Source organism: Aspergillus pseudotamarii (assembly GCF_009193445.1).
Source record: "Aspergillus pseudotamarii strain CBS 117625 unplaced genomic scaffold BDV38scaffold_90, whole genome shotgun sequence".
Lineage (NCBI taxonomy): Eukaryota > Fungi > Ascomycota > Eurotiomycetes > Eurotiales > Aspergillaceae > Aspergillus > Aspergillus pseudotamarii.
This window is the reverse complement of record NW_022475104.1, coordinates 83,105-107,023: the sequence shown is the minus strand read 5'-3', so window position 1 is coordinate 107,023 and position 23,919 is coordinate 83,105. Positions and strand designations below refer to the sequence as shown.

Below are 23,919 nucleotides of genomic sequence, written 5' to 3'. Positions count from 1 at the left end.
AACTTAGCGTACTTGAACCATGTTTCAATGATACTGTATTGTTACATACAGTCCGATGCGATATGAACCTTCCAGCAAGAGCGATACATAAATGGGAATCTCATCGTATTCGGAATATTTAATTACCAAAAGACACATAATATACCAGGAGTGGGTATCTCCACTTGGTGGGTTCATATGAAGCCAAGGAAAGATTACCATACAGTACGGTCAGACTTGGTTGATGCCCAAACAAGACAATTTTGGAACAGCCGTTCTGTCCATACAATAATCCTAGATCAGGTGTTCTCCTCTCTCTCTCTCTTTCTTTCTGCTGCTATTTCCTCATCTTCCTATTCTCTCTTCCCTCACTTCTCTTCTTCTGTTCACGACAATGTGTCTTTCTCTCTCTGCGTGTATGAATCCTTTCGCTTATATATGCACATCCAGAGTTACCCTTATGTTCTAATTTCGTTTTCTCCAGAGAAATGTGGGGATGGGTCAGGCTCGGAACCATCTGAGTGGATGAAATGGGTCTTGAGCCTCAGCCTTTCGTTCCGTCCATCACAATAATCAGGCTGACGAGTCTGACAACAAACAACCACACCACCGACACTCCTCTTCTCTTCTTCCCATCTTGAATCCCTATTGTTTGTTTCTTTCCGTCTACCCCCTGATCGACTGCACCGGCTGACCCCTACTTGTCCGCTCGTTTCAGCCTGTCCTCGTCGCTGCCTTGGCAATTTCCCCACTGCTCCCCGGGGTCTTAGTCCCTGACACCAGCAGAGCCTCTGTCGCTACGAACGCCCCCTCCTCCCTACGCCTCTCGTTTTCCCCTATTCAGGTTCCCTTCCGGTCCCGTCTCGTGCGGATCACACGATGGCTCACTATCAGAATGGCCAGCCACCATATGGTCAGTCTGGTAATTCCGCACAGCCTTCCCGCTATGACCTGTATACCTCCTCCGCCTCCTCTAACTCGCAGAATAACCCGACACTCCGGAGGATGCCGAGCTACAGCGTAGGGGACGATGCGGGTCTCTTTGCGCCGTCTCATTCTCATAACCCACGGCCGACAGATGCAAGCGCTCGTTACTCGGAGTGGGGTGCTGGGGACTCCCAAGGGGGTTACAGCAATGACCGACAGGAGTACGCAGACCACCCCAGATATGCACACCTCCCCTCCGCAACCTCATCTCAAATTCCTCGCAGTCGCGCTTCCTCGCAGTCCAGTTACCAGTACCAGTATACCTCATCCATTACCTCGCCGACCCAGACGGCGTACAACCCCCAGCAATACGCCGTCCCTTCGACGCCGTCGCAATTAAATTACAACCCCTTGGCATACTCTAGTGCAAACAGTAGCTCGGCCCTAGGTCATCAACCGTACAATCCAGCCGCTTACCAAACCACCAGCGTCGCTGGCTACAGCTCGGCTGGTGTGCAGCGACACCCGAGTATCGGCTACGCGCAAGCACCTCTGACACCGCTCTCCTATGCACCTCCGGTTCCCTCACTACCACCGCCACCGCCACCGCGAGGTCCAGATCATCCGTATGGAAGTCGTTTGTCGCCGCAGTATAGCAGCAGTACTTCTCCCGGGACACCTTACGGGTTGGCTCCAACGGGCTCATCCTACAGTCTTGCCTCCCCGTCAACCCCCGGCGCAACCTATGTGTCATCATTCGCTGGTATGGGTTCAGCGCAGTCTCGCCCCTACTCTAGTGGATCCTATGGACCGTCGTCTCCTCGCCGATCTGAGTCCGCCACCGCCGCATCCAATGAAGACCAGCCCCCGGAGCCTCCCGCCCATGCGTCGTCAGGCGAAGACCCATACGGAAAACGACTCAGCTTGACTCGTCCCGGCTCTGGGCGATCTCTGCCAACCCCGCCGATCTACCCCCCTCAGCCTCAAATGTCACCGCAGAGAACAGATACCTTGACTCGACATCCCCAGTCGCGCCCGCTGCCTGGTCCACCTGTCGACGCAGAGGACGATTCTGCCCCATTAACGAACGGAGGGAGTGTGCATGGCAGATCGGATGGGAGAGCTGGCTATGATGACCTGTTGAGAGAAGTCGAGGCGGCGGTGTTAGACGCTGGGGACCGAAGTAGTCTACGGTCGTTGCGTTTGGAGGCGCAGAATTCCAACCACGGAGGGGATGGACTGCGTCTCTCTCCTGATGAGAAGCATACGCACACCAATGGGAACATGGCAACTGGGACGGGGCAGTATGTCAATTATGATGCCTATAGCGACGACAGCGATGCCGAAGCGGCCGCGGGTCTCGCGATGTTGCAGATGGCCGACGAGGAAGACAGAATGCGGGCTGAGCGTCTGCAGGAGCGCGAACGACGCGAGACAAATGCGTCCATCATTAGTGCATATGCCAGTCAACAACAGCCAGAAGCAAGTGATGAGGTAGCGTTGTACGGTGGAAACCCCCGGGGACAGAACCAGCACGGGGAGCCAGACGTATCTGCCGACGAATATGCTGATGCAGTCGACCATGGCCGACTGGCGCCCACCTCCGGCTCGTTGAGGAGCTCGAACTTGTCCGCGGAGGATCGTGGGGAATACTCGGACGAGTACGAGTATCCTCCTATCACCCAGGACGCTGATTATCCCTTCGAACTTGTGCCGTCCTATGCACGCGTTGATGCCGGCGGCACAGGTGGACTGTCCGAGCCGAGTGCTTATACACGGCGGATGAGCTTCGATTATGGGGACGAGGGAACATTGTCACCAGTGCGTCGTTCCCATCAATCAGGTAGCGACGATTCAGACAGGGGAGAAGAACCCGGAGACCTCTTTTTTCACCCCGGCATGCGGCCCCTACCGCCAGCGCCGGTGGAACCCGCGAACAGAGCTGATTTGATCCCGCATTTGATGCCGGCGGGGACGTACCGGCATCAGGAGCAGGGAGATTGGCAGAGTGCTACTCAGTATACACCCTCTTACTACCCTGTTTCTGCTGACTCGTACGGGCCGACCGTGCCTAGCCCCTCATCTCAAGTCCCACGGTCGACCTCTTTATCGAGTCACCCGATTGGACCTCGTACTGACCCCCCTATCAGATCCAAGACCGATGCAGACCGGGCCAAGTACAAGCAACAGCACGACCTGCACCGCCAGTCGGGGTCACCGAAGGTGGCGTCTCCACAGGCTGCGGCAGCGATGACCCTGGATCTGCCCACGATTCCCGCCGGGCGCCGCAAGAAGTTCAATCCCACCAAATTGTCCACGGAGCAGTTCCGTCGTTGTACGGAACCGTGGGCGCTGAGTGCCATTCTCGAATGGATTCGAGAGCTGAGCGAGGAAGAGACTGATCTCAAGGAGCACACGATAGTCGACGCCATTGTCGCCTTGTTTACTCATAAGGTGCCGACGATGAATATTGCGGACGCAGAAACACTAGCCGCCCGTGTCGTGCAGAACATGTTGGCGGAGGAGGCCTTGATCAAAGAGGAGGAATGGGTTAAGTTCGGCAATGGGTCTTTGTCGGGTGTTTTATTCCAGATTACCGGCACAGGATGCTATTCATCTCGGTTGCACGAGCAGGAAACAGAGGTCTTTGGACGCTGCTACTCTCATCATTGTATGCGAACGTTGAAGAAAGTGAACCTGCGGACCCAAGTGATGGAGCAACAGAAGAAGGCCGAGGATTGGGTGACCTTCTACAAGGTGCCGAAGGAGTTGTGGGAGTCGTATCCGAAGAAAGAGATTGATCGCCAGAATAATCTTCACGAGATCGTGACCACGGAGGACTCCTTTATTGGACAATTGGATGTTCTGCGCGAATTGTACCGGGATCAGCTATCGGGTATGCAGCCAAGCATCATTCCTCCAAAACGCGCAAACAAGTTCTTGAAAGATGTTTTTGGAAAAGTCGATTTGGTGAAGAGAGTTAATGAGGATCACCTCTTGGCCCAGCTGAAGTATCGCCAGAAAGAGCAAGGTCCTTTCATCGCTGGGTTCAGTGATATCTTCCGCGAATGGATCCGGAAAGCAAAAGCGGTCTACATTGACTATGCGGCAACGTTTCCTCATGCCAACTATCTTGTTAGGAGTGAAGCAGAGAGGAACATCCAATTCCGGCAATTCCTTGAGCAAGCCCAGAATCACAAGTTATCAAACCGTCTGAGTTGGGACACCTACCTTAAAGCCCCTATCACCCGAATTCAGAGATATACTTTGTTGCTCGCTACGGTGCATAAGAATATGCTTAAGGATAGCGAGGAAAAGGCAAATCTAGCGCAAGCGATTGAGGAGATTAAGCTGGTAGCCTTAGAATGCGACAACAAAGTGGGTGAAACATCTAAGAAGGTTAGTCTTATGGAACTGTCCGCCAAGCTACAGCTCCGTCCAGAGATGAAAAGAGAAGTCGAACTGAATCTGGAGCATCTGGGGCGTGAAATTGTCCATCAAGGGATACTGCAGCGGCCAGGAGTCCGAACTCGTTTCTTACAGGAGACCCATGCCATCCTCTTTGACCATTATTTGGTGCTGGCCAAGCCGGTTCCCAAGTATAAGGTTTTCGATGTGTCGAAACTGCCTATTCCTATGGATCTCTTAGTCCTTGAAAGCACGAATGAAGACCCTGTCGTCAAATCCTCAGTTAGAGGCGTCGCGACTGTAACTCAGCCTCAGGCCGTGGCCACCCGCGCTGTAGATGGCAATGGCGCCAACACTGCTGGCGCAGTGGCGGGCAAAACAATCGTTCCCACCACAGTCCTTGAGAATTCCACAGATAACAAGATTCTTTACCCTTTCAAGATCAAACATCTTGGGAAGAACGGAACGTACACACTCTATGCCTCTTCCTCACAGTCCCGACAGGATTGGTGCGAGAAGATCATTGAGGCGAAAACAAAACACGCTGCAGCTCTCTTTGCGCAGAATGCGGAGCCTTTCAGACTCCGCGTTCTTGCAGATACTGCCTTCGCGTCTTCAGACTATTCCCCGCCCCCAAAGAGCGTTATCATCGAAGGCACACCTCTGGATCGTGCGATTAAAGACGTTGAGCATCGATTTGCTGACCTTAAGAGACCGGCACCCGTCTGTCGGGCAAGTGTTCACTCTGCCACTGTTTTTCAACAACCTCCTGGTCGTATGATGTGTGCAATTGGGACTGATAACGGAGTATATATCTCTGAATATAATGATCCTCGTGGTTGGGTTCGGGTATGTATCTATCTCTACTCGGTGAAAGTCTCTAGTCGGCCGTTCGTAATATGACTAACGTTATTCTAGGCTATCCAAATTCCCCGGGTGACCCAGATTGCCGTCTTTGAAGAATTCAATGTATTCCTACTAATTGCCGACAAGTCCTTGATTGCTTACCATTTGGACGTTGTGTGCCCACCAAGTGGCGTCTCTAACCCAACTACGAGCGACTCGGCTCGCCGAGCACCGCAGAAAATATCAGGAAGTCGTGAAGTGGGCTTCTTCGCTGCAGGACACATGAAGGATCGCACATTGGTGATGTATAAAAAGCGAGATGGACTGTCCTCGACTTTCAAGGTTTGTTCATGTTGCCCTAGCTCCACAAATCTGCGGGACTAATTCGGTGTAGATTATGGAGCCAGTCCTGCAGAAGTCATCAACGAGCAAGAGTCGCTTCTTCTCCCGTCGTTCGCAAACTGAATTCTTCCGCGAATACGACGAGTTCTACATCCCGGCAGAAAGCTACAGCATCAATATGTTCCATTCGTCCCTGGCAATTTCCACGCAGCGCGGCATTGAGATTCTTACAATTGATAAGAAACAGACCTGGTCTGTTCCTGATTTCCGCTCGGAGGCTCCAGAAGCGCAAGCCCAGCTCACCAGTATCGCCGCCCGTATTGCCAATCTACGCCCACTGGGTATGTTCCGTCTCAGTGATAGTGAGTTCTTGGTTGTGTACGCTGAGTGCGCGGTTTACGTGAATAAACATGGAGACGTGTCACGTAGTGTGGTCATGGAGTTTGTCGGACATGCCCATACAGCCTGTCTCTATGGCAAGTTCCTCATACTATTCAACGAAGACTTCGTCGAGGTGCGCAATGCAATGAATGGTCGATTGCGCCAGGTCATCCCAGGTCATGGTGTCGTTTGCCTTGATGATGGCAGCAGTATGCCTGGGTCCGGAGCAAATAGTATTCCCACCACAACAGGCGGCACGGTGAACCTGTCCAGCGGATTGTCCAACGGCGTTGCCCTGGCAAACAATGGCCGTACAGTCAAGATCTGCATGCAGCATCCGGAGTACGAACGGAACCAGATTATTCTCGAATTAATCGAGAACGAAGGACAAAAGGACTAGACAGATTCAGTCTTATTGAGCCCTTACTTCTCTTTCGTCCTAACAAGGGTGTACTCCACAACGTAACTTATGACGAAAATGTACCATCTCATCCTATCTCTGCATGATCTCTTCCCCATTCTCATTTTAACCTTCCCTCACATCATACCTTCCACCGAAAATTCTTCAACTCGGCGGCGATACACGCCTCGATTTGCATATTTATTATTTGTTCTATCACTCATACTTTTTTATTCTTGATCTATACCCCCTTTTTGTCTGCTTCATATTTCACTGTTCGTTGCCAATGTTTTATAGATCCGGAGAACAGTACCTTGTACATACACAAATTTTCACGCCATCTGTCACCTCAGACGCACATTTATGTCCTTGCCACCATTGCCATCTCGCGTAGTATTTAGGGATATCTAATTGTATTGAATTGCTATATGCTGATCTAAACATGTCAGTCGCATAAACTGATAGCGTAAACCGACAGAATCAGAGACCATAAAACACAAAGTAAACAGAACAGCACTCCACAATCCAACGCCTCATAGTCATCAGATTCAAGTTAACGCTGAGGATCAATAGTACATAGGTACATTGGCCATACTTCCCGAAGTGAAGAGTGAAGTATCTAAATGACAGACACCCGACAACGGCAGGAACAAACAACAGCTGAAAAATAAGATCAGAGAGAAAGTAATGTGCAGGACAAACACTCATATCACAACCAACAGAGACAGAGATAGAGCCACCGACACATCCCAAGCCCAGCCATAGACCTCATGATTCAAATTCAACCTTGCTAATGATATTAGCATCATTATGGGAATGGGACGAGCCTTGTCCCTGTTGTCTGCTGCTGCTTCCTTCGGCTGCGCTGTGTTGAGGTTCGTCCTTGTCATCCAGAAGGGATGCATCTTCCTTTTTGTGTATGCTGACCACTTCGGCGCCTTCCAGAAGGTCCCGGTCTGTGTCGCGGACGCTGCGCCGTTCTGGGTCTGCGCCGTAAGCGCCGGCGCCCCAGCTAGAGATGCCGCCGACGATGGCTGGTGGGGCCAAAGTGCCACTGCGAGGATCGTAGTCCTCCTCGTCTTCCTCTTCGTCGTCCTCCTGGGGTCGGCTGAGAGCGTTGCGTTCCAGTTCGCGCTGTGCTTCGTCCATCCGCTTCTTGACCTCGGCGGCCATTCGGATGCCATCTGAAACGATATTGTCCAGGACACCACGCAGGCCCTTTCCTGGTGGAACGATGCCACCGGAGGCACCTGCAACAGTGGCACCTGCAGCAGCGCTGGCGTGGGGTTTCGGCGTGTTGATGTTAGAGAAGGTAGTAAGGTTGGATGAGAGAGACGTGAGTTTTGCTGCGGGAAGTGATTGGTCAGAAAGGCGGAATGACTGAGGAAAGAACGTATCAAAAAATTGCTCTAGTAGCTCGTCGGCCAGTATAACCATGCGGAATGTGGGGAGGGTGATGTGTAGAGGATTGTTCGGGTCGAGGGCTGGATTTGCAGCCTCTGATGCGCCCCGGTTGTGTTGGGTATCACTGTTTTGCTTCTTCGAAACGGATGGCTCAGGTTTCGCTTCATCACCAATATCGATGAGGTCTTCTTCTTCATCATCGTCGTCGTCGCCAATGGCAAATGCGTCAAGTTTTTCGGTTGCTTCTTCTGTATCTGTGTCCTGTCGCTCTTTCGTAGGCTTGCCCTCAGGCTTGCTGGGATCGGCGTACTCAAAGCAGCGGCGGATGAACGAGCTGACACTCCCCAAGAACCTCTCATCAGTACTCAGCTTATCCTGCTCGAAGCGGTCGCGTTCGCCAGCCTCCTCCAGAGGTTCACTCGGGGTAATTGCGCCGTCAAAGCCTCGCCGAGAGAGGAAAAGAAGAGCTTCTGACATTCTTAGAATTCCCTCTCGATCAACAGTGCCATTCCCATTATCATCATACAGGTCGAAAAAGTAGTTGATATTGTTCATGATGTCACGCGGTCCCTTGAGGCGTGCAAGTCCATTGACCACATTTTGTAAGCTGAGCCCCTCAGATGGCTCCGTGGACCACTTCCGGAAGAGTCGCTGCATAAATTCATGGTCCGCTGGTTCTGATTTGTTGTTCCATGCCAAAGACTTCCCAAACCCTCTGAAGCTACCGGCGTTTTGTTCAACATTCGACTCCTTGCGTGAAGACCCCGGGGTGTCTCCTACGGCCCACTTTGCAGTAGCCGCGAGAAAGTCGCGGAAAGCATCGTAATCCATGTGAGTGGGACTAGGGCCGAGACCAACACGGCCAACTTCTCGATCCACTGGAGGGCCCAGTATGGAAGTGCGTTCAACTCTCTTCCTTTGTTGTCGCTTCTTCTCTTCATCCAGAAGTCTCTGCCGCTGCTGGTGCTCATAAAGAACCTCGTAGAATCGGTCATAAATCACGCCCAAATCATCCATGCTGAGCTTCTTGCTGTCAGGTCCCAAGTTCCGAATAGACGTGCGTTTGGCGAAACTCTCGATATTCTCCAAAACGGCGTCCTTGTGCTTCTCACGCTCCTCCGTAATCGTCTGGTGGGTGATTCCTGAAAACTCCTTGAAAGCGACAACCATCAGTTCCTGGAACCGGGTAATGGCTCGCAATTTGGGGTTCTCGGATCTAGGGTGGGCCGATTCGTCCAGACGAGAGAAGTATGACTTGAGGACAGATATGAAAGACCCATCGTCCTGTATGTCCAGAAGCTCCTCGCCATTGATACGAAGGATGGCTAACCCAACTTGAAAGAGGACCTTCGGTCCTTCCAGGAAAAATACATCCAACACCCGAAAGGCAAAAACTAAAGGCATGGAGTTGATATAGAGAGAAAGGAACCATGGGAGTGACACAACAGAAAGTTGGACATCGGATTTGGTGAGATGCTCCCAAAGGATCGGCATGGTCTTCTCGACAAGGGACTCAAACACCTTCTGATCGAGTAATGTCCCATACATGGTCGTTGAGTAGTAACCTGGCAATAGACGGTCGCACAAAACGGACAGGAGGAAAAAGGCTTGCGCCTCGGACATATAACTAATGGAGTTAGCGATGACTTAAGTTGATGATGACGAGGTGGTATACATTAAAAGGGCTGCGACGACGATATTCATAGCCTGACAGTACCCAATCTCCGCGTTGGTCCAACTGTAGGCTGTCAAAACTCTACGAAGTCGTCCGATGCCTTCTTCGCTTTGAAACCCAGCATATTCAGGCAAACTCCGGTTCAGATCTTTTTCAATCTCATCGATGGCCAAGGATTCTCTCCCGGAGAATTTCGAAAGTGTCTGGGTATATAGGTCTGGAGACCTGAGGCGGAGGTACAGAGATCCGGACGACAACTCCCAAATTTCACCACGGAGACGGTTCGGAAGCCCAACCCGGATCAGCTTATGGAAGGTGGGTTGCCGAAGAAGAGTTGCGTTGCGGCCATTTTCTACAGGAGGTTTTAATATACGATCTGCATGGGGGCGAAGCCGAGCCTAGGATATCATACCTCTGAAATATTCCCCCCATAATCTCATTTTACTTCTGTCCCGGAGCTTGCGCGCATCTCCGGGATAGCGAAAGATCATCCCTAGGCCGGCATCTGGCGGCTGGCGTACCTCTGCATTATCACCGTCCTGGGCCTTGGACTTGGCACCAGACAGCAAATACTCCGAGTAACAATCATTTACGACTACCCGCAAATTCTCGATTTCTTTCATGCTTTCCCGCAATCCCTTCTTCAGCCCATCGCAGAATCGTTCACAGGCCTGCCTGCTCCCGACCAGCTGAATCGTAAATCGTTGGGGGATAAAGTTGGGGCTCTGTTGCTTCCCCAGCGCACCGTTCCACGTCGTGAGTGCGAGCGAAAACACATGGCTCAGGCTATTCAAGCGTTCCACTCGCCGGATGCAACAAAGGGGGAGGGTAAAACCATTACCGAACGGACCCGTTCCATTCGTTTGACCGGCCCAATGGGTTGAAGCGCTGTGGGTTGCAGAAGGCACAAAGCTGGTAGGTTGAGTAGTAAAGCAGATAAACCGTTCGCTCAAATGAAGCCGGCCGGCATAGCGATTCCCGGCACGCTCAAGATTGTGAGGTTGATCTCCGGAGGATGTGGAAGAGGAGGTGTGTGGGACAGGAAGGATCAGTTCGGCAGTTATCTCTTGTAGGGGATTTTGAGAATCCGGAAGTCGAAACTGCTGGCGAAACAGCGAAGCTTTCGAAGGGTTGCGATCGGTCGAAGTGAGCGTGGGGAGAGTGAAGTTGGCCGGGTCGATCAATGACTGGGCTTTTTGAACGAAAGACGACGTCCACTGCATCATGGTGCCGGATCTGACTCACAGAACCTCCCGACACCGAGTAATCCGAGACGTCTCTCAGCTGCCTGAGCGGAGGAGGTTGTAAGGCTGAAGCTAAGGCCGGGCGGAAAGCGGCAGATGGGTGCAGCTCACGACGGCGATCAAGCTCGGGGCAGTCAGTAGTTATATAAGCACGCCCTTCGATGGAAGTGTGAGAAATGGTAGGTCAATGCTCATCGTAAAGACAGGCGCAACATCCTTCCAAGGGGCTTACGCGCCGCAGTAAACTTGGAGCCGAAGATGTTTAGACTGATTGCTAGAAGCGGAAGAGGGGAATCATGGAACCTTACGCCCGGCGGCCTTCCTGTCAAGGCATCCACCGCTGACCACGTGATGCCCTGCAGGTGAAACAGCCAAGAGCGGCCGGCGTCACGTTCTATTGAGCTGGCGTCATTAATTCTCTTGTACATACAGTACTGCAGTGGTTATGTTCCCTAGCAATACATGGGTGTGGTCATTGCACCAGTCGGGGACTAATACAATTTCGATTCCTAAACTCATAAAAAACCGAACTACACAACAGCCCTCAGGAATTGTTCAAATGCGCAGGCGACGCATGTTCCCGAGAGGGCAGAGTATACAAAATAGTAATAACAAAAGGACGGATGAAGGAGATAGTAGACCAAGTAGAAAAAAAAAGGTGATGGTAAATGAAAGAAAGTAGGCTTGAAGTCAATCTTCCCTAAAAGTCGCTGCCAACCAATAACAAATGCCTAGATCCTATTCCTGTTTTGGCAGAGCTGAGATAGCTTCCCGCCGACCCTTTGTCCTTCCCAGAAGAAACATTCTGTCTATCTCAACGCCTGGAAAAGTAAAAATAGTTCAGTTCTTGTGGTCCGCTGCTGCCTCGGCTGGGCCCTCCTCGTCACTGTAGGCAGGGGGAAGGTCATCGGTAGCCTCGGTCATCAAGCCCTGCTTCTCAGAAGTAGTACCTTGCTCAAGAGACTCCTCACGGTCAGAACGGCGATAGCGCTGCCACAAGAACACTACCACCTGGCCAACCAACATACCCACAGCACTGGCAGCCAATCCTGCCAGAACGCCCAGCGCAGCCGGGATGACAATGAAGCGGACAACGCGAGAGGCAGTGCGCTCCCAGTTACCGTGAGGGCCATGGTGCATATGGTGGTGGTGAGGGTGACCGGGACGTCCCATGTGGCCTTCCGCCTGGGGCGGGAATGGCATACCACCATGGTGGGGGTGAGAAGGACGAGGACGGCCGCAGTGCGGCTTGGGACCCATAACTCCGAGCATACGGGCTTTGGCAGCAGCAAACAGCGCACGAATGCGGTTGAGCAAAAGTCTCTTCAGGCACATTGGCTTTCCGCGGCACTGTCTCCAAGAAACACGGTTGGGGGTGTTGTCCTCGATATCGGTCTTGACCATGTAAAGGTTACCCTCGGGGTCGTGGAGGAGGCTGATTGCTACGGTGTTCAGGGGTACCGGGTGGCTGTCCAAGTCGAGGACAGTGAAGCGAACAGCGACCAAATCGACAGGTTCCTCTGGCGGAGAAGGCAGTGGCAACATCTCGACGGCATATCCCAGCGGGATAGGTTCCGACTCCTCATCATCCGATAGACGGCGCTGGACCGCGGTGATGACGGTTGGAGGAGGGGGTGGGAAGATCTGACGGCCGTTGGCCAGTAAGGAACCATCCTCAATCGAGAAGTTCAGCGACTGTAGTGAATCATTAGTGATTCTGTATGAGTTTGGTCGAGACTATCAAGTCCTATACTACGATGGGCGGGGGGGGGATCCACTTACCAAAGCGGTTTGGAAACCGTCAGTCCAGCTGACCTTGCCATTTTCGGTGACTTCTCTGAAAGGGCACTCAGTGCAAAGGAGATCGACATTCTGCTGCTGGGAAGCGTGAGATTCCAGAGGATGAAGACCGGCAAATTCGGGTTCAAAGGCGATGGCCTCTCCTTCGACTTCCGGAACGACTAGGAAAGCGTTGGCGCCTAGAACGGCGGCGCTCCCGAGAAGGAACGAGCGGAGATGCATGATGTTGGTGGAAGGAGTTAGAAGATGGACATGAGAGTTGGACAGAGATTAAGTATGATCAGTTGAATATGATCCGAAGCTGACTGAAGACAAAGGAGATGACGATGAATGATGATATGGGGGGGAAAAGAGAGAAAGAAAGAAGTCCAGAGAGAGGCTAGAGGGAATGGAAATGGGGGAATAAAGGAAATGTGTATGCCTGAAGATTAAGGACAGGGCGGCTATGGATTCCTCTGGTTCGCTGAATGAATGCCTGGTGGCGGAGTACGTGACGCAACACTATGTTCCAGGCTTTACTTCATAGGGTTTAGCGTCCTCTCCTCCTTGGGGCCGTCGTTCGAACTCCATCTTAAAAATAGACTCGGATTTGCAGTAAATGAAAGCTTATGCTGTTCAAGAGTACTCAATATATACAACAACATTAATTTTACCCCAAAACGAGATTTCACAATAGCCACCAATATCGAGGATCCCATCTATCATGGTCCAGCGCCAGATTAAACCTTCTCCGCCGCCTCCGGTTTCTCACTGTCACTGTCAAGGCCTACATAGAAAGTTAACAAGGCCAAACCCATGATGCCGACGTCAGGTTAGATGGGAAGAAATGATACGAGAAAAAAAACAACTCCATAGATGTTCCCGAAAGTTGCGACTGGCACGGTGGTTTGCCGCGAAAGGGTCACGATACGGTCTCTCTAACGCTCCTGCACTGTGGCCTCCTCAATGATTGGCCTGTTCAGCCCTTGATGTTGCTCTTCTCCGGGCGTTGGGAGAGCTTTTCCTCGCCCAAGAGAACGAGCACCCTTTCTGGAACTGTACTAATGAGGTATCCAAAGGTGTGCACACCAAAACAATCAGGAGGTCACGTCACCACAATGCCATCGGAAGTATATTCGTTCTCTTGCTCATCTCGTAGGCTAACATTTGCATGAATTCAAATTCGGAGTCCCGGTTCCTCTGGATTCTCGTACGCAAGTCTATCGGTGCCTGGTCTGTTTCTGGCAATTCCTGGAGGTTAGTCTCGCTACGGGGTCGCGTATACCACATGAATATGATGCAAAACAGTAATAGCCACCACTTGGCCCCAACCCTCAGAGCGGATGTGCTCTGCAGATTCTGCCGTTCCTTACCACTTCCCTGTCTAGATGGTTGCTCAATTACTGGAGCGATTTCTTGTTTGACATCAAGGTACGGATCCCGAATCGGAACTAGCTCGCCCTCCCCATTCATATAGAAGCGGGACGATTTGTAGCGCATTGAAGAAATTGACGGTTCTTCAGCTCCTGCTGCATTATGCATAGCCTGGTAGCCTGCAGCCTGAAGCGACGGAGAGATTCTGATGCGCTGCCGGTCTATTATTGGCCGGGGCCTTGGTATTGATTGTCGTTGTAGAGCTGGCGCTCTGGCCTTCACTGGGAAATATATCACCCCCGCATGCCATGGTCGAAATGATCTCGAAATACCTGAAATGCTCATTTCTTCCTGCCTCTTTTTGCCTTCCTTATTCTCGCTCTTCCAGATTGCTCTTGATATGCGGAGTGGCTGTGGGATTAGACTGGGGGGACTAAAATTGACGTAGAGATGTTCGTAGAAAAACTATCAACGTCGAGCATGTTAGCCGTTAATTGTGTGGGAAGGAAAGGATCCGAAGCCCTCATTGTGTCAGGGGCCGCCATTGTCGTCCATTGTCCAGGTGATACATCACCCTGTTCAGGTTATGGTACTGGTAGCCTCCGTCTTAGTTGAATGAAATCATTATATTTCTATGAACCACATCACACTAGTCTTGTGTTGGCAGGGCATAAAGCATGGCACAGTCAAAGGTTTCCTGCGATGCTTGAGTAAGCTCTACATCTAGAATAAAGGTATGCGGATCTTTGGGCTGGCCGGCTGGATTCTGTGGGTCATTGAACATGAAAGTATCCTGCGTTTCAGTGCCATATAAATGAAACCAGTCGTTTTGGCCTGCATCACTCTCACTCAGTCCTACCCATCTTGTGACGCAGCTTGCCATCCACTCACCTACAGCCGTTGCCTACAGCGGCTGGGTGCCGCTGGCAAACATCTGCCCCTCTCCTAGACTGGGATGACCTCCTGGCGGTATAGGAATAGATGAGTGGCGTATTGTTTCGGGTGGCTCATATTCACTTTCACTGTCCTCTTGCATCTGCGCATTTGCTCCGTTGGCTCCGCGACTAGTCTGGGCCTCAAACATTATGCTTGGGTTTCTCCTCAGGACAGGATCTAGGCCACAGTCAGACCATTCCCCATCGATCAAAGCATCTAAATCCCGTTCCAAATTAGCCAAATAGGAGGCAGCACGCCACATAGCGTCGCCCCCATCATCAACCTCTGAGACAATATCCATCTTATCAGCCAAGAACTGCCGATAGCTCCTGCAGAGACTCTCCATCTCATCAGCGGCATGACTGATTCAAAAGAGTATCTCCCCCAGAATCTCACCTTCCTCGACGAGGCTATACTTCCACGCACAAAGGTCCGCAGCCCAGCACGCATTATCGAGCTGCCCCATGCGCCGCCAATACTTGTCGATCATAGCTTACCCGTCCTCCGACATGCCATTCAAATGATCGATCGTATACCCCGGAAAGCGAAGCTGAGGCTCCAACGCCTTCGTCTTCACACAAGCGTCAGTCAGCAACTCGCTATATCTCATTGTCTGCTCTTGAGCTTTCGTGTAGGCCTTCTCGGCTGATCGAAAATAGTGCTTCTGGGTTTCGAAAATCTACAGCGCAGCGCACGACGCATATTGCGCGAGCTGGTACGATTGGTGTGCGGCTTCGAGGTCCTGTCTGTATTTTTCGTTCTCACACAGCAGTACGCGGACTGTCTGTATGAGCTCTTGGTTTTTGGTTTGGAGACTATATTCATCTCTTAGAAATTGTTGTATGTCCCTCATAATAGCTTCCATGCTCACAGTTGAACAAGCTGGTGAGAGATATTGGTCTTTCTGCGTCGCATCGGGATCTCGAGTTGAAAGACCCTTCAGAATCTTGGTGGCGGAAATTTATTGTCGAGGAAGAGCGAATACGGTGAGATGAATATGCAATATGTATAAACTACTAGTTAACATTTTATAGATCCCTCCTTTATGTTTTCTGTATTGACTCGGCGATCACAATGTTGCACAACTCACCTCCACGGATGGTGGTGTCCGAATTGAAAATGGATATAGCCTGCCCAGAAGAATGCTTCCAAGCGGGATCAGCCACAGAATGCTTCACAACCTTGAGTGCATGGAAGGACAGCATATTTTGGCGCGAAAGACTGTCAATGTCGGCCGTGGTAAGGAGAATTTGTCAGAGGAGCTTGGACGATCATCTTGTACATGAATTTTCCCGAATGGGAACTCTGAATATGTGTACAGTTGTACTATGTAAGTGCCAGCATATGTACATTCGAACCGCTGCTGATCTATTCTATGGCATAGCACTCCACTCGCTCATATTTAGTCTTCAGAACTCGCTTATTTTCGAGTCTACCTTTACGCCCGTCCGGACTGGATTGGCGAACTGGGGACGTATCTGGAACAAGAGAATTCCTGAAGACAGATACACACCGGATAATCCGCACACTATCTGGAAGAAAATAGGCTTTGTACGTTATGCCGCCGAATTCTGGCATTTGGCACGAATCATTGTGGCTAGAGTACAATCGGGAAGTCTTCCCAGAAGCCAGAGGGAATCATCTCGATACGACCATACAGATATGGTGGATGTCAATGGATTGATAATGGAATATCGACAAATGAGTCTAAGTGCACCTCCTCTCACATAATATCCGTTAGGAAAGAATACCAGCTAGGCTTGTTTGACGCTGGATGTCCGCCTGCGGACCTTCACAACGAAATCAGTTGGCTTAACAAACCAGTAGTTCTCAGTGGACCACTTCTGGTTTGTGGTAACAAAGTCGAAGTCCCGAATAAGACGGGGAATCAATTTCGACATTTCGAGAATGGAGATGTGCTTTCCAAGACATGTTCTCGATCCGAGACCAAACTATCCGAAGTTAACGCTATTGTTGAGGAAGACGAAGCAGGGATCTTACCGGCATGTACATCTCGTTCATAATTTTCAGTCTTTCCGGATCAGACTCCGCCTCTATCCAGCGCTCTGGACGAAATTTCTTTGCATCTGGGTATATTTCTTCATCATAATGTGCCACCCACGTGTTTATTCCTACCGTAGTGCCTCCCGGAAAGTAATATCCACTAATCTCCGCACCACCCGCGGGAACGACCCTCCACAGCGGGAGACCAGTGGCACTGTGCATACGAAGAGCCTCCTTCATAACAGCCTGGAAGTAAGGCATTTCCTGACTTTCTTTAAACGTCACACGAGCACTGCAGCGGCCTTGCGCGGTAAAGTCATCCACTTCGCGACGAAGTTTCTCCAGAACCGCAGGATAGTGCAGCAGGTGGTACATTATTGATGAAAGACTGATAGCGGTGGTATCTGATCCGGCAATCACGTTTGACAAGCCCATCATGAATAAGTGATAATCAGTGACCTTCTCTGGATCCTTGTCTCGAGCGAGGATCATCTTCTCGAGGAAGTCCTGCGTCTGCAGCGTCCCTTGCTCTGGATCACGCTTGGCAGGCTCACTGTGTCGGCGAATTTTATCCTGCACATATCCCATGATGTACGTTCTTCCGCCTGCGCCAGACCAGCTAAAATGGCTCAGAAGGTCAAATAACCGCGGATGCCATTCCGGGTAGATACCGATCAGAGTACTGTACACCATGGTCTTCTGCAGCGCAGCGATGGTACCTTCAATGTCATCGCCCTGGTCCAAGAACCCTATTTTCATCAATACATAGCCATCTCAGACCCATAACCGCATATATGTACTCACCGAACCGCTTTCCAAATGTAATCTCCCCAATCACGTCAAAAGCATAGCACTGGAACCAGTGCCCAAGATTGAGACTTCCTTCCTTCTGCGCGTACTCCGTCAACCGCTGGGAAAAGATATCGGCACAATGGTCCACAAATTCCTCATAGTGCACCAACGAGCTCATCGAATACAATCCTGAGAATCTCTTCCTCGTTTCGGCTACATCGGCCCTTAGCTCTATATTCTCGCACAAACTACAGAGCGAAAACGAGAACCAGAAAGACAGAAAAAAGAAAACATACCATGTCTCCGAACATCCCGATCGGGAAATAACGTCCACCGCTCAGGACTCGGGTGCTTCCACCCCTCGTACCATGCCGACTTGGTAAACTTGGTCCCCGTCCCGTAGACCAGCTTCACCGCGGCCCGGTCACTGATACTGTAATGGTCCGGGGCGATACGCACAACCGGACCATATCGCTCATGAAGACGGACATTATCCTCTTCAAAGTGGCCCCGTCGGACACGATCAAAATACCATAATTTCGTGAGACGAGTGATGAGCGGCCCAGGAACGGCCAGGAGGGATTTTGTTGTCAGAGTAGTGTAGATGAGGTGAAGAACATGGTAGGATACGACGAGAACGGGGAGGAGGAGTAGGATATACATCTTGAAATATAAATCCTCTTGCTTTCTTTAGGGGATTTGGCTGTGCAGATGATACTTCAGGAAGAGAAGGAAATTGGGCTTCCGCATGCGTTATATAGATCGGCCGGATGCAAGTGAGTGCTTGTTTGCTGGATCCGGGGATTGGTTTAATCATTCTTCTCCGCCCCCACCCCCACCGCCACTGCGGAGCTTATGGGATGGGCAGCTTGATTGGATTCTGGGTTTGTGAGGTTGTATGGCTTACTGAAATCTAGTATCTGATGGGTAATACTATCTACAGCTTTCTTGGGACAACGAAGCACTAGATCAATTGGTTGACAGCCTTCTTAATTTCGAAGAACTCCGAGGAGTGGTGTATTTTGTTGAGAATTCTACTTTTGTTTCAAAAGAATGATATACGGACTATATTGGATCCCAGCAATGTCATTGCGCTGACAAAATACATAACATATATTATAGAGTTATCGCCCTGAGCCAAACGAAAAGAAAATACAGAGAGGAGATACACCGCTACCCAGGTATACAAAGCCCCCATCAAATCCAAGAATTAAAAAAATAAATAAAAACCCCCACGTGGCCATGCAAACAAACCAAAACCTCCCAATCTATTTTCTATCCCCCCAAAGCCCAACAATACCCATTGCAAGCGCAAGACCCGAGAAGACGGCGCGCACACGCTGGAATCTCCGCTCCGTATCCATCTCGCGCTGAACACTCTCGCCATTAACATTCTCTTCCGCCTCCACGACGACGAGATCCTCCTCCTTCTTCTGGACGTTTTTGCGACCGAACGACGCGCAGCCGACATCCTGGACGAAACTCTGGATCCACGCCTTGAAGCCCATCGACCGGTGGAAGAAGTAGTCCGCGACGTAGGTGCCCGTGATCGAGGTGGCGACCATCCAGATCAGGTACGGGTGTTTGCGGTGTTTCGGGGAGGCGCAGTATGCGAAGAGAAGACAGCCATTGGCGACGTTGGTGAGACGCAGCCCGTGCTTGCGATTTAGGCGCTTTACTTCGCGAAGAGAGCGGGAGGCGTTGGCGGAGGTCGGGAGGAGAGATAGAGATGGGATGGTTACGGTTGAGGCAGAGTAGGAGAGGCCCTGATTTTTGATTAGTTTTTCTGTTCTTTTAGGGTTTGTTTTCTTGAGTTGGGGGGTTGGGAGTGTGGTGGTTGGTGTATGTTGTTTTGAGAGGGTTAACTTTTTTATTCATGTCGATAGAAGGGACGCCTTACTGTTAGAAGACCGAGGGAGACGGTGCCCACGAATTTGCTGACGGTGAGTGGACAGGCCATGATTGGGAGTGATAGAGCTATTGAGAAGGAGAATGCTCTATGGGTGTAGTAGTAGAGGCCAAAATAATCAGAGATCCCTTGCGATAGTTGAGAGTGGCTCATTCACGGTGGGTTTGGAGATGAGAAGGAAAAGAAAAGAATAAATGAAGATTAAATTGTTTGATTCATGTGGAGTTTTGTCAAACATGACGTCGTGACAGTGGCCCAATACCAGGCGGCCAATCAGAGTGTCCGGATTAGCCCGTCCGGTGCATTGGCCGAAGCTGTACATTCATGTATACATCTGTGATTTTATTAAATTCATATTTATATAGGTAATCATCTTAATTGCAGACCTTTGAAAATCATTGAGAGGAGGTTAGTTTACGAATTGATTCTTCAGATTGACACAAACTTGTCATACCGGAATAGACTCTTAGCAATATCACCAAGACTACAGATGCACGTGATATATGCAGCCACATCTCGAGCATCGCATATCTTCATAAACATAAGAGGATTCTTAGTATATAAACTTACTTATACTCATTCTGGGATTAAGCAAAGTAGTCTCTTGCCAAGAGTCTTTATACGCATCTTGCTCTGCACTAGACAGTGTTCATTAGACATTTAAATGATTTGATGTTACCACTCCCGAGGCTCCAACCGAACCGCGGCATTTCCCCCCCCCCAATGATCCATCCATCCCTTTCTTCGGTGGAGCATCTCCGCAAAAGCCAATTAAGAACCGACTCGGCGCCAGACTTCAACCTTCTATCTCTGTTGTACATACCATACCTCCATACCTCCATACCTCCATACCTCCATACCTCCATACCTCCATACCTCCATACCTCCATACCTCCATACCTCCATACCTCCATACCTCCATACCTCCATACCTTCATACAACGGTGACATACATTCATAGACAAAATGCCACTCGCCAAGTCAGAATACCTGAGTGATACGTGGAAGGATGGCCTCTTCAGTATGTATTTCCTTGTCATATAGTGGGCGCCACGTGAATATCGCTGAACGCGGATAGCAAATAAGGTCGTCTTCTGCACCGGAGGCGCAGGAACCATCTGCAGTGCTCAGGTCCGCGCCCTCGTCCATCTGGGTGCAAACGCCTGCATCATTGGCAGGAACGTGGAAAAAACCGAGAAAGCAGCCCAGGACATCGCCACGGCTCGTCCAGGTGCCAAGGTCATTGGCATCGGTGCAGTTGATGTGCGCAAGTTCGATAGTCTGAAAGATGCAGTGGACCGCTGTGTCAAGGAGCTTGGTGGTATAGACTATGTTATGTAAGAGTGAAACCTCTCGTCTTTGTCTGATTACTTCAATTAACGTTGTTCAGCGCTGGTGCTGCTGGGAACTTCCTCGCTTCGATCAACCAGCTCTCGGTCAACGCTTTTAAGTCGGTGATGGACATTGATGTCCTGGGTTCTTATAACACCCTGAAAGCAACCATTCCGTACCTGGTTGAGTCTGCCAATAAGCACAAGGTCGACTCCAAGTCCCGTGAGTAGTATTCAATGAGCTATCTATGCTATCGCGAGAGATATGCTGAGTTGCTATTTAGTGAAGCCGTCTCCGCTAGGCACCGGTGGACGCATCATTTTCGTTAGCGCTACCATCCATTACAGGACCATGCCCTTCCAGACGCATGTGTCAGTAGCTAAAGCTGGCGTCGATGCCCTGTCGCACAGTGTTGCCATTGAATTTGGCCCTCTAGGCGTGACGTCCAATATTATTGCCCCGGGCCCAATTGCATCGACAGAGGTACGCTCAAAAATCCTTTTTTTCTTTTTTTTTTTTTTTTTTTTACATCAACAATCACATTCATACTGACTGGATCAGGGTGTGGATCGCTTGGTTCCTGCCGATGCTATGGAAGGATACATAAAGACGCAGCCCCTCGGACGCTTTGGTTCTATCCGGGACATTGCTGATGCCACAGTGTACCTCTTTGCTGATACCGGGAGCTATGTCTCTGGTCAGACACTAGTTGGTATGTACCCACGTGTCACTGAGAAGAAGAAGCCGACTTACTGACTTTTGCAGTTGACGGTGCAAGCTGGCGTATGTCTGCTGGTGGTGCAGCATCGGGAAGCCTGCCATATCCCGACTTCCTTCTTTCGGGAGACGCCGTTCCTAATGTGAAGGGACAGAAATCGAAGCTTTGAATTGATTTTTGCATTCTGTGAATATGCTTTATATATAACGATAGTTTAGATCTTCAATCTGATATACAGTTGTGCATTTTATCTCTCGCCCTCGACCCACAATATTGTTGCACCTGTAGTCAGTCTAATCCCGTTCCAAAGGTAGTTGCCATAGGCCTCAGCCCAGTATGGTCCTGAGTACTGTAGCTCTGGGACACTCGTATTCACTCAACCTTCAAAGCTACCAGCATAACAATAGACATAAAAGCCCCAAATTACCTTTGGGTGAGACGTGTATGTTCTCTTCTATTCTCACGATCACCCCTGATGCTCAGATTTGATGCGTAGCGATAGTAGCATAATATCGTACTTCAACTGCGACTCTCCTTTTCTATAACTATCACCGCTACCTAGTTTCACAGTTGCTGATTTCAGGCTTCCGACTTCCCTAACACCTCTCATTATCTACGTCTTGATGTACTCCCTTTCTATCTATTAGCATTTATACCTCCATTCATCATGTCCTTTCACGGAGGGTTCTCACAATGTACCTGGCAACAAGCTGTAAATTACACACTAACAGCGTATCACCACCACCCGCGGTACAGCGAAAGTACCGACATGAGAAGACTTACCGTGACCATCATTGTATGCCGGTATCTGCGACTTCTCGTCTGTGCCTTGATGGAGCCCTCTCTTTTTTGTAATGAACATATTAAGTATGTCATCTGCAGGCACTCTACACGCCTCTTCTTCCATTCTGTTTGTCCTTCGAGGACAGGTGGTGTGGTTGCCATGGCAGACTTTTCCTGGAATATCTCGTTGCTGAATACCAATTCTTCCACAGTGTCGAGCCACATCCTTGCACGCAACTCATCTCCATCATGGGGTGAAAGACAAGCCCCGATAATTACCATAACACATAATAGGGTCAGTGGTGCTGTCTGTGGATTAAAAGATGGTCGGTGCACAATCGGACAGTTTGGGTACCAGAGGGACCAGAAATATCCCAAGAAGCGGCGCATGTTGTTGGGTGCAAACAAGGTACTGCATGATTCTTGCACTGAGGGGCTCCAGTCCAGCTCGATGATACTTTGGTCCGCTTTCCGAGCAATGAGAGCTCGGAGATCATGAATGATCTCTTGACTTCTAAGAAAAAGAAGATCTGAGTCGTCAGGGGTCATATGTACCACAGACGGGTCGATCGTAGTCTCAAAGGCGTCTCCCCATGAATTGGGAAAGACGTGTATCCTAGCTGAATGACAAGTCTCACGCAGGCCCGTCGCGTCACAGTCGTATCCGTACACTTCAATATGTCGTTCATGCTCTAGTAACATCATCTGCCATTGTTTGAGCGTATCCTGGTCCAAGAAAGTCGCCATCCCATTGGCGCTTGTAAAGTATGCTAGGAATTCTAATCTCCCCGCCAGGGCTGTGCTATCTGGTGTTAGATCTTGGGAGTACAACAGATCGAGGGCTTCGAAATCCGACGAAGTAGGAATATTGGCTAGGCAAGCGTCGTCGCCAGCTACGTCTAGGTCTGTGTTTTGGAAAAGAGCTTCGTTGGCACTGTGACCATTCCCCCTATTATACATGGGGGGCAGCGTGTCATGATCATTGATGACACTGGGCTGTGCTTTGCATGTTTTCTCATGACGTTTCATTGCATCTCTGCGACATTAGAGTCACGCGATCAGAAACGGTGTCCATCAAACGTACTTTCGCGTAAAGGTTCTCTGACATAGCGCGCATGCGTATGGCCGCTCATTGTCATCTGCGGCTGTTAGCCAACTTCATGGCCATGGGTGGGCTGCATACGTGATCTGAGATGCCGCCTGAGATGCTCCATCCGAGTAAAGTGAGCAGAACAGACGCTGCACAACCATTGACGGTGGGACATTGTGCGTAGAAATAGTTTATCATGCAAGTTGCTTTTCTAAAGGGTATGTTTACCCTAAGAGGATAGAGTTGTATCGGAGTACGACGGTTCTGAATCAGAGCGCTTGGCAACGATGCGGGAGATCGACCGGAGTCGTCGTAAGATGCGGGGAAACAGCACTCGGTTAATCACTGCCGATGTGGAGCCGAGTGGTTGGTCGCATCGGTAAGCATGTACATACTATCATAATATCGTAATTCCCTGTTTATCCAGTGAGAAGTGCTGTAGTGCTCGGATAAACATAACATATTGTAGTATAATGGCTGGTCCAAGCCCGATTAACAACGTGTGGTACGGGGTATTGATTCCGTAAAGCGGTGGCAGAATGAAACACAGTCGTTATCAGTATAAGTGCCGGTGTTTATATCCAATGTGCTTTTGC

The 23,919-nt window shown here is 50.2% G+C and overlaps 10 protein-coding genes across 10 annotated transcripts; 3 read left to right on the top strand and 7 right to left on the bottom strand.

Annotated features, from left to right (window-relative positions):
- Positions 1-705: 705 nt before the first annotated feature.
- On the top strand, positions 706-6,667 carry BDV38DRAFT_224195 (putative Rho guanyl nucleotide exchange factor). Its single transcript, XM_032052832.1, has 3 exons — positions 706-5,163; positions 5,233-5,502; positions 5,555-6,667. Exons 1-3 carry the CDS (start codon positions 859-861, stop codon positions 6,281-6,283), a joined length of 5,304 nt encoding a protein of 1,767 aa, XP_031908196.1. The 5' UTR covers positions 706-858; the 3' UTR covers positions 6,284-6,667.
- Positions 6,668-11,054, bottom strand: BDV38DRAFT_224173 (GTPase-activating protein). Its single transcript, XM_032052829.1, has 3 exons — positions 9,775-11,054; positions 9,363-9,714; positions 6,668-9,314 (listed from the first exon to the last, which is right to left on the bottom strand). The coding sequence occupies exons 1-3, from the start codon at positions 10,586-10,588 to the stop codon at positions 7,052-7,054; spliced, it is 3,429 nt and encodes a 1,142-aa protein (XP_031908195.1). The 5' UTR covers positions 10,589-11,054; the 3' UTR covers positions 6,668-7,051.
- A 1-nt stretch (position 11,055) lies between these two features.
- On the bottom strand, positions 11,056-12,790 carry BDV38DRAFT_224178 (uncharacterized protein). The gene is made up of 2 exons (XM_032052830.1): positions 12,389-12,790; positions 11,056-12,301 (listed from the first exon to the last, which is right to left on the bottom strand). Exons 1-2 carry the CDS (start codon positions 12,626-12,628, stop codon positions 11,447-11,449), a joined length of 1,095 nt encoding a protein of 364 aa, XP_031908194.1. The 5' UTR covers positions 12,629-12,790; the 3' UTR covers positions 11,056-11,446.
- A 705-nt stretch (positions 12,791-13,495) lies between these two features.
- On the bottom strand, positions 13,496-13,927 carry BDV38DRAFT_275391 (uncharacterized protein; the record flags this gene model as incomplete). Its single annotated transcript, XM_032058016.1, has 1 exon — positions 13,496-13,927. One exon carries the CDS (start codon positions 13,925-13,927, stop codon positions 13,496-13,498), a length of 432 nt encoding a protein of 143 aa, XP_031908193.1.
- On the top strand, positions 13,812-14,319 carry BDV38DRAFT_262213 (uncharacterized protein; the record flags this gene model as incomplete). The annotated part of the gene is made up of 1 exon (XM_032056084.1): positions 13,812-14,319. A coding segment is annotated over exon 1 (235 nt), but the record flags the coding sequence as incomplete, so codon positions are not given.
- An 89-nt stretch (positions 14,320-14,408) lies between these two features.
- BDV38DRAFT_275390 (uncharacterized protein) lies at positions 14,409-15,548 on the bottom strand (the record flags this gene model as incomplete). Its single annotated transcript, XM_032058015.1, has 4 exons — positions 14,409-14,634; positions 14,668-15,057; positions 15,193-15,294; positions 15,379-15,548. The coding sequence occupies 4 exons, from the start codon at positions 15,546-15,548 to the stop codon at positions 14,409-14,411; spliced, it is 888 nt and encodes a 295-aa protein (XP_031908191.1).
- Positions 15,549-16,449: 901 nt separating this feature from the next.
- On the bottom strand, positions 16,450-18,154 carry BDV38DRAFT_288055 (cytochrome P450; the record flags this gene model as incomplete). Its single annotated transcript, XM_032060981.1, has 4 exons — positions 16,450-16,647; positions 16,697-17,448; positions 17,504-17,704; positions 17,788-18,154. 4 exons carry the CDS (start codon positions 18,152-18,154, stop codon positions 16,450-16,452), a joined length of 1,518 nt encoding a protein of 505 aa, XP_031908190.1.
- A 388-nt stretch (positions 18,155-18,542) lies between these two features.
- Positions 18,543-19,582, bottom strand: BDV38DRAFT_262210 (uncharacterized protein). Its single transcript, XM_032056083.1, has 2 exons — positions 19,392-19,582; positions 18,543-19,257 (listed from the first exon to the last, which is right to left on the bottom strand). The coding sequence occupies exons 1-2, from the start codon at positions 19,551-19,553 to the stop codon at positions 18,760-18,762; spliced, it is 660 nt and encodes a 219-aa protein (XP_031908189.1). The 5' UTR covers positions 19,554-19,582; the 3' UTR covers positions 18,543-18,759.
- A 784-nt stretch (positions 19,583-20,366) lies between these two features.
- BDV38DRAFT_275387 (SDR family oxidoreductase) lies at positions 20,367-21,619 on the top strand (the record flags this gene model as incomplete). Its single annotated transcript, XM_032058014.1, has 6 exons — positions 20,367-20,421; positions 20,479-20,737; positions 20,791-20,954; positions 21,016-21,215; positions 21,294-21,444; positions 21,498-21,619. The coding sequence occupies 6 exons, from the start codon at positions 20,367-20,369 to the stop codon at positions 21,617-21,619; spliced, it is 951 nt and encodes a 316-aa protein (XP_031908188.1).
- Positions 21,620-22,185: 566 nt separating this feature from the next.
- On the bottom strand, positions 22,186-23,498 carry BDV38DRAFT_288052 (transcription factor domain-containing protein; the record flags this gene model as incomplete). Its single annotated transcript, XM_032060980.1, has 3 exons — positions 22,186-23,269; positions 23,318-23,372; positions 23,417-23,498. The coding sequence occupies 3 exons, from the start codon at positions 23,496-23,498 to the stop codon at positions 22,186-22,188; spliced, it is 1,221 nt and encodes a 406-aa protein (XP_031908187.1).
- Between the last annotated feature and the right edge of the window lie 421 nt (positions 23,499-23,919).

Excerpts from the sequence above, each read along its gene's own strand:
- BDV38DRAFT_224178 (XM_032052830.1), bottom strand. The coding sequence starts at position 12,628 with ATGCATCTCCGCTCGTTCCTTCTCGGGAGCGCCGCCGTTCTAGGCGCC. Across the intron at positions 12,302-12,388 it reads ACGGTTTCCAAACCGCTTTG|TCGCTGAACTTCTCGATTGA; the intron begins GTAAGTGGATCC and ends GATTCACTACAG.
- BDV38DRAFT_262210 (XM_032056083.1), bottom strand. The coding sequence starts at position 19,553 with ATGAGCCACTCTCAACTATCGCAAGGGATCTCTGATTATTTTGGCCTC. Across the intron at positions 19,258-19,391 it reads TCTCCCTCGGTCTTCTAACA|GGCCTCTCCTACTCTGCCTC; the intron begins GTAAGGCGTCCC and ends ATCAAAAATCAG.
- BDV38DRAFT_224195 (XM_032052832.1), top strand. The coding sequence starts at position 859 with ATGGCTCACTATCAGAATGGCCAGCCACCATATGGTCAGTCTGGTAAT. Across the intron at positions 5,164-5,232 it reads ATCCTCGTGGTTGGGTTCGG|GCTATCCAAATTCCCCGGGT; the intron begins GTATGTATCTAT and ends ACGTTATTCTAG. Across the intron at positions 5,503-5,554 it reads GACTGTCCTCGACTTTCAAG|ATTATGGAGCCAGTCCTGCA; the intron begins GTTTGTTCATGT and ends AATTCGGTGTAG.
- BDV38DRAFT_224173 (XM_032052829.1), bottom strand. The coding sequence starts at position 10,588 with ATGATGCAGTGGACGTCGTCTTTCGTTCAAAAAGCCCAGTCATTGATC. Across the intron at positions 9,715-9,774 it reads ATGGGGGGAATATTTCAGAG|AAAATGGCCGCAACGCAACT; the intron begins GTATGATATCCT and ends AACCTCCTGTAG. Across the intron at positions 9,315-9,362 it reads GTCGTCGCAGCCCTTTTAAT|TTATATGTCCGAGGCGCAAG; the intron begins GTATACCACCTC and ends TAACTCCATTAG.